We start from the raw sequence: 10856 nt of genomic DNA on the forward strand, positions 1-10856 counted from the left end.
TTGGGTTTGTTTTTTTTGTACAAACAATGCTTATTTGGTTGAAAAGAAAACAACATACTGTAAATCACTTTTTATTCGTGAGAACTTTATTTTCGCGTAATTACGCGAGACAGTGTGGCTCACGAAAATTTAATTCTCGCGTATAATAGTATTTCTTAAGATTATATAAAGCAATAACCACAATTTGTGAAAATTTTGTCTCGCTAATAAAGAGTCAATGACTATCTCGCGAAAATAAGGTATTGCGAAAATTTAGTGATCTACAGTAGATGTTTGCTTGTTTGGGAACTGGGTATGATAGTTTACAATGGCATTTTGCGCACATATCCTGGAAATTTTCTTTTATTGTTTATGATGTTCTGACATGATTATATACAATTGTATTGTGCACAGGTTTTTCACATCTACCTCATTTTGAAGGTTGTGCATATCACATGACCAGTTATGATGTAGATCACATAGCCTGTGTTACACGTTCCGAAGTTCATTAGTATTATGTCTAAATACAAACTTACATTGTAGTTCTAATTATTAGATATTTAACATTCCATGGTTTTATAGGAAACCAAGGAAAGGATGTTATTAAGTGTGTACATTGTATATAGATAATCCTACCAATGGTTGATTTAACAGAGACAATGTTTGCAATACAGACTTTACTATTTTGTTGTATAGCTTGTTAGTCCTTTCTTTAATTATTACAGATTAAAGGGTATTGGAGGTTTGTTGAGTGTGGCTGCAAATATTTCAGTGAAGATATTTGATATCAAAATGCTGAAGTGATATGTTGAAAATAAATGAGTTATTGACAGTCTTGTTTGTGTTTCATTTCAGGAGTATGTCCATGATCTATACTTTAATTATACATGTGTCAAACCTTATGATATGGAGAAATGAGATTTTGCAACGTTTGGCCCTGAATGTCTTTCCAAGTGGAAAATGTTTAGCAGTTAATTAAATGCTTTCTTTCAAATCTATTCATTTTGTAAAATGAAAAATATTTAAGAACTTGGGGTTCATTCTATTCATGGAATTTAAAAAATAAACAAAAACTATTTTTCTACTTTATTTTATGCATATGGGGGCTTTGGTTGGGCGTCAGCTCTTTGTCAGATCTGCTAACAATACACATGTTGAACAGTTTTTTAAAAATAGTTGGTTGCCCTCTACTGACCGACTGTCAGACTAAAAATGGCCAAACTCAAAACTTATTTTTATACATTTCAGGACACAATTAAAAAAAAAATTTTTCCGTTTTACTCCTCTTATTATTCCTCTATAAATATGTTGAAATTTTCTGGGAAAAGATTTTCCCACCTACCTACCGACCTAATGATTTTATCTTCGGTCCTTGAGTTGGAGGAACAACTGCCTGTGGATGGAAAGGGCAATAATGATAGCATTGCTGGCACTTGACATTTCATTTTTTTAATAAAAAAAAAAAACAATATTTTATAGTATGGTTTTTCTTTTTTAGAAAAGTCTGTGTGTCTGGCACATTAAAAAAAAATCATCAGACAAAAGATTAAAAACGAGGGGAATTCTAAATATGCTGAGATAAAATACAAGAAATAATTGAATATTTTTTTCCGGAATTACCGCAATTGCACTTATCATTTTAACATTTAGATACATTTGCTCATTTCCAGTGTGAAATTTAATAATAATTTTGATGAAAATATTTTAGAATAATGCCTCTTTTAGAAGGATTGAGTTATAGCAGTGATAAAAATGTTATCGTTTTTGAAATAGGAGCTGCCTATACACGGTATTTAATGAATAATTTTTAGTGCAATTTTTCCTATTCAGGATGATCAGCAGATCGATATGACCTCACCCTTGATATCGCCGTAGTTTTCCAGGCTTTTTTCACGATTTTGATATTTTGTGCTCCAGAAAAACGTCAGAATTGGTGCCATTTCGAAAACTTGAATATTTACCCTGTCCAGCCGCAGCTCATTATTCACCAACATGAATATCAATGAAAAAATATAACATCATATTTCCAGAGACCTATATACTTAGTATATAGGTCCCTGATATTTCTAGCTATCGGGTTCGTTCGCCCGATCTACCTGTTCGCAGGAGTCCGTTCGTGCAGAGTCCGTTTGCCCAAAATATTGTCCGCCGAATATTTTCTTCGCCCTATATCTGTATTTATTCTAGTTAATTTCTTTACGAACTTGGGAATTTTTTTTTCAAATTCTGATACGAAGAGTGATGTTTATTTAGTCTTAGATAATTTTTAATTAATTGATTCTATATAAATGTCTTTGAAGGCCTTAGTGTTTGCATTATAGTTTATTAGATGATTAATATCGATGTTAATAGGGGGAGAAAATCGTGTTATTTTTACGAAATATGCTATGTTTTGAAAACAATTGAAGGACTGAGACATAAATGGGTCCATTGTCGGAACTGAACAGCGAATAAAGAAAGATTTACCTTTGAAGAATCTCTCCCTTTGATTTAAAAAAAATTATTTTAATATAAGGAGATGGAAGATGAAAATTCTTATTCCATATTAAATAGGGCGAACAGACCCTTTGCAAACAAGTTTTAGGGTTGAGCGAACTCTGGGCGAACAGGAATTGGGGCGAGCAGTGTCATGGGCGAACAATTTTTAGGGCGAACAAACTAGCAACAATATTTCTATACAGGTTTTGCAAGATTTTAAAATGTACGAAATGAAAACAAAACTCAACAATGTGCTAATATGTTTTCACTGGACTATATATTTTGTAAACCAACCATAAACATAATGTTGGTGTCCCTGAGTACTAAAGGCATTGTTCTGTTGATAAGTTGTGAATTCATCATTTAATTCGGTTTGCAAGTATCGAAAATCAACCGGAGAATGCTGCCCAAGTGGAGATGGCAAATTTCCAGTTTTCTTAATGGCATCAGTTCTGACATTTTCCATCAAAATATTGAAAAAATTAAGCCTTGCTTTATATTAAATAATATCCTATATTTTTGACAAGTATAGCCCAAGGTCCTAGATATGTTAGAGACTTGTCCCTTTGAATGCTTTGGATGGTTTTTTAACCAGTTTTGTGATAGAAATTCATAGTTTCAAAAATTTCCAGAGAAATTTTTTTTTTAATTATTTCGATGTGAATTACTGTAGCAACATTTTGGTGAGGAAAAAAAAACATGGTGCAGAGAAAAAACAATGAAGGCATGGTGGTGCACCATGCTAGTGTCCATTATTTATTATACATGTGTAGTACATGTACATTACTTTGCACATTTTATGTATCAAACATTTATTACATGAAATATTTACGTTTTAAAGATGTGGATTAGCTGGTGAAACCGGTCCTCGGTGCATTGTACCAAGCCATGTAAAAAGTAAAACAGGAAAGGTATAGTATAATGGTGGTGATTTGTAACTTAGGATTGTTATAATCTGAGTGTTGATCATAAGTTGACTTCTGTGTTGTGCTTTTGATCTGAGATAGTAAAAAGTTTGTCAGGTATTAAATCAGTTGACTTGATAGTTGTTATGGTTAAGATAATTGTAATTCACAATTTTTAGAAGCCAAAAGTAAATACTGGTTAAACAGATAACATTTAAAAGAAACACTGTTTTTAAGGAGAAAGGAGAAATTTTTCTACATTTTCTAGTATTACATTTCTATATGCTCATGTTCTTTGCTTGCAGATCGAAAAGTTATGGGAATTTGATACTACAGATCAACTTTATGAAAATTTAAAGGACTTCTTATTTAATTTGTATTTTAGGTGAGATATTCATTCAAATTTATTTTCAGTCCATGTTTCCAGCATTGATTGTTAATTACTGTAACAATCATTTATTTATTTTAATTAATAATGTGAAATCTCTGAGATGTATGTTTGTATTTGACAGACATTTGCTTGTTAATGCTAAAGACAGACGAGTTGTGATTTGTGAATCTATATTGTGCCCTTCAGCATTCCGAGAAACTCTTGCCAAAGTTCTTTTCAAGCACTTTGAGGTAAGGATCAAAAATTAATAAAAAGTAAAGCTATGAAAATGCATATACAAAATTTGATTTTATGCTTTAGCTAAATTATTGTTATACTTCACGATTTTATAAGATTCCACCCAGTGTTAAAGAAAATATGCTTTTTAAAAATATGAGTCATAAATTTCTTAGAATTCACCCCCAGAATAAAATATAGCAGAGTTGGTATTTACTGTGATTGTTATGTTGCTCAATTTCAGGTTTCTTCAGTACTGTTTGCTGTTGGACAAGTGAACTGTTTGTTGGGGCTGGGAACCAACACAGGACTGGTGGTCGATGTCGGTTACAATGAGACAATTGTTCTACCAGTCAGTACAAGCCAAACTTACGTGCTTAACATTCACATACATTTGATATTGTTTTAGATTGTTCAAGGATATTTTTGTTATACAGGTGTATGAAGGAATACCAGTAATTAAAGCCCTACAGAATATACCATTAGGAGGAAAATCCATTCACAAGTATGTTTGCATCAAATCTCGGAAAGCTATAAAACAGTACAGTTTGTCGTACATATGTTTACAAATAATGCCCGTTTTTATCATTTACATTTATTTATCACCAGATCTAGACTTCCGTACCCAGACATACAAAAGAAAGAAGCACATCCCCATTATTCAGCTTTATATAGTTAATCTCTTTCCTCTTTATGATAGGAATACTAATTTGTTTTTCTGTATATCAATATTTGTGTTGAAATTTTTTTTCCTTCTTATTAAAGTAAGTAATTATTTTTGTTATCCTTCATCAGTACTTTTACGTACATTTATTTGTTCTCTTTGTACAGGAGAATAGAGACTCAGCTGCGAGAATCAGGAACAGTGACCACAGGAAGTGAAGAGAAACCTCTATCAACATTACCAGGTATACTCTCCTATTCACTGACAGTTTGCTTTACGAGATACAGTGCAGTTTACCAGGTACATACTGTTGTCACTGTTCATTGCCTGTTTTACCATTTAAACTGTCCACTTTCTCAGATATCCTGTCGATTAACCATACACAGTTTTCCAAGTAAACTGTCTTATCAAATTTATAGTTATATTAGCTCAAAAGTACTGAAGTATGCTTTTCTGATCACATTTTGTCTGTCATCTGTCTAGCTGTTTAACTGTTTGTTAACCTTTAACATTTTTGACTTCAACCAAACTTGCTAAAAAGGATCCTTCGTTGAAGGAATTAAAGTTTGTTCAAATGAAGGACCATGCCCTTTTTTAAAGGGGAGATGATTAAGAAATAGTGAAAATTTGATAGCATCTTATAAAAGTCTTCTTCACAAGAACCACGAGGCCAAAAAGGTTGAAACTTATGTGAAACCTTCATTACATAGTATTGATTCAAGTTTGTTCAAATCTTGTCCCCCATTTTTCCCACTGGTAGTTTGGGTCCACAATGGAGGATCTGATCAAGGTCTACATGTGAATGTATTGGGAGAAAAATCTGGGGGAAAAATTTTCTTAAGAACAGCAAAGCCATGATTGGTTATAATGATATGGAGTTATGGAGGCATCCTCAGGTACTGTAGAATCTAGTTTGTTCAAACCATTGTCCCCTGAGGAGGATGGGGGGGGGGGATGGGGGTCTTTTACAAGAATGTATCTGAAAAATTCTTTAAAAATCATCTTCACAAGAACAGCAAAGCAATGATTACATGTAGTCATATTGATATGGAAGCATTTTCAGGTAGTGTAGATTCAGTTTTGTTAAAATCCTGACTTTTGGGGACAGGGTGAGCCCAGATAGGCATTGTAGCCCATGGTCCTTTTGTATTATTTTAGTTTAAAAAGATATTGAGGTATTATTTACCAGCCTTTAAGAAAGTAATTGCCGATAATCTTTGTTACTTCTGTTTATCTAGATCTTACTATTTTCCAATCTATGTTGTTATAGCAACTTTTTTCTTTAAACAACATTTACTTTACTGGAATGATTGAATTTCAGATTGCTTAAATGAAGATATACTGGAAGACATCAAAGGTATGATAAAGATATAGGTCAAAATTTAAATATTGCTGTAACTGAATACTAACCATTGAACTGAATTTAAAAAATAAAAACTACTAGTATCTTGGTCCTTTTTGGGGGGAGGGTCTTTTATTTAAGCAATATTACCAATCAACTTGTACATTGATATCAAATGTCTCTAGAAAAAATATTTTATAAAAAAAAGGTAGAACATTTTTTTGAAAGATTTTTGTTCGATTTCAAACATTCATACGACATGCACATGTAGAAGAAAAGCAAGTTTGAGAAACAAATTAAAATTTTTCTGAGAGTAAAAAGTAATGTATCTAGCCTTGTTATAACAAAACTTAAATTCCTGCTGTGTTGCGTGTTTATCACATAGAATTTGTACAATGTAGTCACATTATTTTCAGTGAGATGCTGTTTCGTTACCAATTTACAACGGGCCAGCCAAATACACAAAGTCACACAGTATGGAGAAGACAAATCCAAGGTATAATATACCACAAATTTGTTTTACTTATTTAATGCAATTTGTGCAAGTACTGATAGAATTTTGTTGTTTTTTTTTTCATACATTTAAGTTTGTTGTAATGATTTATTTTGCTGGATTAGCTCCCTTCACCGCCCCCTGGTGTGAAATATCCTGTAGATGGCGATCATCTACTGTTGGTGAATGGCACCATCAGGTAATTAGTATTATAGATACAGAAAAAGTCAGTTCTAAAATTCTCTTGATATTCATATTTCCAAAAATTTTAAAACAGCCACTGTAGTGATAATTTTGTTAGTATACATGTATGAACTAATTCTTTATTTTAACAGTTAAAGAAAAGTTTTACATTTTCAAGGTGAATGTAAAAAAAAATTAACATTCATCCTAGAAATTATGTTTAAGATTAACAAAAAATATGAAATACTGTATGTCCACCAATGTACCTGAATATATAAATCCAGGGACTTGTTAAGGAATTTATTTCATTTGATTTTTCGGTAAGAAATTTGAAGTGGTTACTGTTAGACAGTTGGGCTGTAGAGGCAGTAAATGATGGACACCTGTTTTATTTCAGAGAGCACAGCTGTGAAGTATTATTTGAGCAGGATAATGAACACCAGTCCCTATCTACCATCATACTGGATGCTATTATCAATGTAAGAAATTATCCAATATGTACAAGAATAAACTTAAAATGAGGCATTTATTCACAGTTGTCAAGTATTTCTTTAGTTCTGTTACTCAGGCTGGAAATGCAAATAGAATTTCTATATGAGTCATTTTATTTTCTAATTTACATGTATATATATGTATAAAATTATATCTCAATATGAAAAGAACTATCAGCTTGATAAAGAGAACTTGCACAACAGAATCCTGGAAAATTGATAATGTTTACCTAAGTTGATAATTGCATGTATGACTGATTTGTATATTCTGGCAGTCTCCCATTGATATGAGGAGGGATCTGGCTGAGAACATTGTAATCATCGGAGGGACATCAATGTTACCAGGCTTCCACCATCGACTGTGTGTAGAACTGTACCACCTCCTGAAAAACAACAAATACCAGAATGAGCTATCCATCAAGTTATTCAAGTTCCATAAACTTCCAACAAAAGAGAACTGTGCCTGCTGGTTAGGAGGTAATACTCTGAAGTTTGTAAATCTCATAATCCAAGAAAATTTAATCGCCAGAAATATGGTAAGGGTTGAGATTGTTGAGGTTGTAGGTTATTCATATTTCCCATTCTACCCGCTTGTGAGATGAGAACGCATGAGAAGTTTACTTCTTACATTTTTCAACCAGACCTGCATTTAAAAGCTAGTTTCAACTTCCTCTTTCTCCCAGCGGTCAATAAGAAGAAGCTACATTCCCTGATAAACACAAGCCATCACTAAACATTAGATTATAAAATAGGGACAAATCTAGAGAGATGGTGAGGGGTCTGATTCCCCCTGGAACATTTAAAGTTACTAAATTTCTATGTAAAAATAACACACAACAAACGACCATGACCTCCCTCTCTAGGAAAAATGGGCACCTTTCCTCACCCCCCCCCCCCCCTTTTCATACATAGCACTGAAAAGTTTTAAATTTCCAGGTTCATGCAAGTTAAGGAGGGTTGTGCTTGTCCAAAAAAAAATTAAGTCTGACATATGGACCCTTCCGCTCAGAAAAAATCCTGAATCTGCCTCTGTAAACATCTGTATATCAAGTCAAATGTTTCCTTGCATATTTTAAGACAATCCAATTTACGGAATATTGCAAGTTATGAAATGGGAAAGGGTGGATGTTAATGATTTCTTGATGTATTTAACATTTAGACTTATCTCTCGGTTTACACAGTTTTTAATATAAGGGAAAGGATGACTGCACTTAACGCTGTGTTTTGGGTCTTTTTCGGTCGACTATGTTGTTTTTAAATCTTATTTTAAGTTCACTTTTATATATTTACTACAGAGGTCTGTCAATTAGACACCCAATTTTGATGTAAAAAATAATATTAGACAGTAATACAATAACTTATTTCATGATTTTTTGTCTGTACGGTTTTACAAATATGGAGAATTTACACTTACCTGCCCTTGATTGAACATTATATATGTATGAGAGGTGGAGCTAACACCGTAAGAATGGATCTAAAATTAGACTGGATGAATAACAATGACATGTACCAAAAAATGTGAGATCTCTATTTTCCATCTTCCTATTTATTCAAAATGGCACAAGTGCATTATATACGATTAAAACGTAAGAGCCCATGCATCCATGTAAGTAAAGAATATTTTAAATTGATGGTTGACTGTTTAACGTGTTCGAGCAGAGTGTCCTAGTTATCACAAAATTTACTATCAATAAGTCACGTGACGGAATTTAGTATTCACAAAATTACCTGAGGAAATATATCACGTGGTGAATTATAATATTCAACGTGTCACAGTCCTTGGTTACAAGAGAGAGAGCCAGTGTAAGAAGAAGCAGTTTTTTCTCTTTTAAACAATGAGCGCATTTTTGTCTATTAATCTCCTTTTCACACAACATTACTAATACAAATATACAACTACTGTTAAAAGCAGAACAATAGACAAACATGCGCTGACTATGTATTAAGTCAGTAAAAAAGTGGGTGTCCTCATTATCGTACAGAGATTGAAGAAATTTTTATGACCCTAGCCTTAGAAAAAAGATTCTACATCGTGAATACATATTTTTATTTATTGTAATTAAGTAAAGTTGTAGATTAGATGTTGATCATTCCTGCAATTGTAAGAAAAATGTCTGTCTTAAAAGTTTATTTTGACGCAAATTTCGCATCCGGTAGATGTTTTCTTATGATACGCTTTACGAGGTCTAATTGCCCATTGACACCTATGACGTTTCAGTACCACGTGACCCCTATCTAATTAGTGGAGATTTTCAATCTGAAGACCCTACATTACGGACATATTATGGCTTAAATACAACAGTTTAAAACATTATTTTATAATTAAACGATAATTATATGTTCCAAGAATATAATAGTGTTTAATTTTTAAGAAATTTCGATGCGTGATAAAAACCCTTTAAGTGCAGTCATCCTTTAAAATTAAATGGATTCAGTAGAAATATTATATCATCTCCAAAAATTTTTGGGCTTTTTAGGGGCCCTGCTAGGAGCACTTGAGACCCTCCCTAGTAAGTCAATAAGCAGGGACGCCTACCTACAGACGGGAAAACTTCCAGACTGGTGCTGTATATCAGAGGAGACCGAGGAGCAGGAAAAAATGGGAGCGAGGAGCTAATGAGGACAGCAGAGAGGACCAGGAAGAAACACTCCTCCCACCAGCAGTCTGGTTATGGGCTATACAGTGCTGGTAGACTTAACAAACCTACATGTATGTGCAATAATTTAACTTTACATTTATCTTATGTTCAACTTATTGGTTGTACCGGTAATAAATAAACAGATTAGAGCCTCCTTTGTTGTTGTTTTTCACCATTCCAAGGAGGAACCTTTTCACCTCTACTTGTCTAGATCAGGTGAGCCTTAACAATGATAAGGTATTCATTGTCTTTGTTTCTGCTGTTTATCTGTTAAATACAAAATTAAATGTGCTTTATTTCCTATAATATGGGTCTGATTTCAATAATGAAGGGCATATTTTTAGAGTACACAAAAGAACATAACTTCAGTTTTTTAATTTTTTTTTTTTTTTTTAAAGATATGCTTACCTTACTATGGCTTCTTTCCAATTTGAACAGAACAGTTATACTTTTTGTGTGCTTCAGCCATTTGAGAAAAACATGGATATGTTATAATGATAAAGAACTGAAGGATATATTAAAATGATAAAGAATTAAGTTAACAGGGAACTTAACTATACAAACAGCTTTGATCACAGCTCTCTTTTCTATTTAATTATTGATCCACTATATATCACTCCTGTTCTTGAATTTAACACATTGATCTCCAGCCCTATCCTTGAAGATGATTTGAACAAAATCAAATCTACACTCAGTCTAAAAACTTCCACATTTTTATGTTCCCTCTAAAATGTTACTATATCTGAATTATCTCCCCTTGAAAGAGATAGTCCAATTTAAATCCACTTTACCCAAGGATGCTCTCTGGCAAGTTTGAAATTCTGGAAAAAAAGACAAAAATGTGAAAATTATAGGACAACAGACATAAAACATCAAATGAGCCTTTATTTGAGTTGAACTATTACGTATGCTGCAAAACCTGCTACCCCCCCCTCCCCCCCCCCCCAGTAAGTCCCTCAAAACGATTTCCATGAAGTATCCCAGATAGGAGAATGAAAAGAAAGATCTGCTGGATCGGATGGAAATACTTTACCCTTGTATTATTTCCGAGTACATAACTTTGTTACCATAAGCG

General features: G+C 33.0%; 1 protein-coding gene across 1 annotated transcript in view; it reads left to right on the plus strand.

Moving 5' to 3' along the window:
• Positions 1-9934, plus strand: part of LOC134256813 (protein phosphatase 1 regulatory subunit 37-like) — a 25230-nt gene extending 15296 nt beyond the window's left edge. The window contains exons 13-25 of the mRNA XM_062739472.1: positions 2748-2796; positions 3299-3368; positions 3668-3747; positions 3875-3983; positions 4214-4321; positions 4407-4474; positions 4801-4877; positions 5955-5990; positions 6392-6471; positions 6594-6667; positions 7049-7130; positions 7418-7619; positions 9620-9934. Coding sequence (XP_062595456.1) covers positions 2748-2796; positions 3299-3368; positions 3668-3747; positions 3875-3983; positions 4214-4321; positions 4407-4474; positions 4801-4877; positions 5955-5990; positions 6392-6471; positions 6594-6667; positions 7049-7130; positions 7418-7619; positions 9620-9759 — 1175 coding nt within the window. The 3' untranslated portion in view covers positions 9760-9934. The remainder of the gene's footprint in view (positions 1-2747; positions 2797-3298; positions 3369-3667; positions 3748-3874; positions 3984-4213; positions 4322-4406; positions 4475-4800; positions 4878-5954; positions 5991-6391; positions 6472-6593; positions 6668-7048; positions 7131-7417; positions 7620-9619) is intronic.
• The last annotated feature ends 922 nt before the right edge of the window (positions 9935-10856 follow it).

Source organism: Saccostrea cucullata, unplaced genomic scaffold, assembly GCF_032062105.1.
Source record: "Saccostrea cucullata isolate Sc308-1 unplaced genomic scaffold, CSIRO_AGI_Scuc_v1 ctg8, whole genome shotgun sequence".
Classification (NCBI taxonomy): Eukaryota; Metazoa; Mollusca; class Bivalvia; order Ostreida; family Ostreidae; genus Saccostrea; species Saccostrea cuccullata.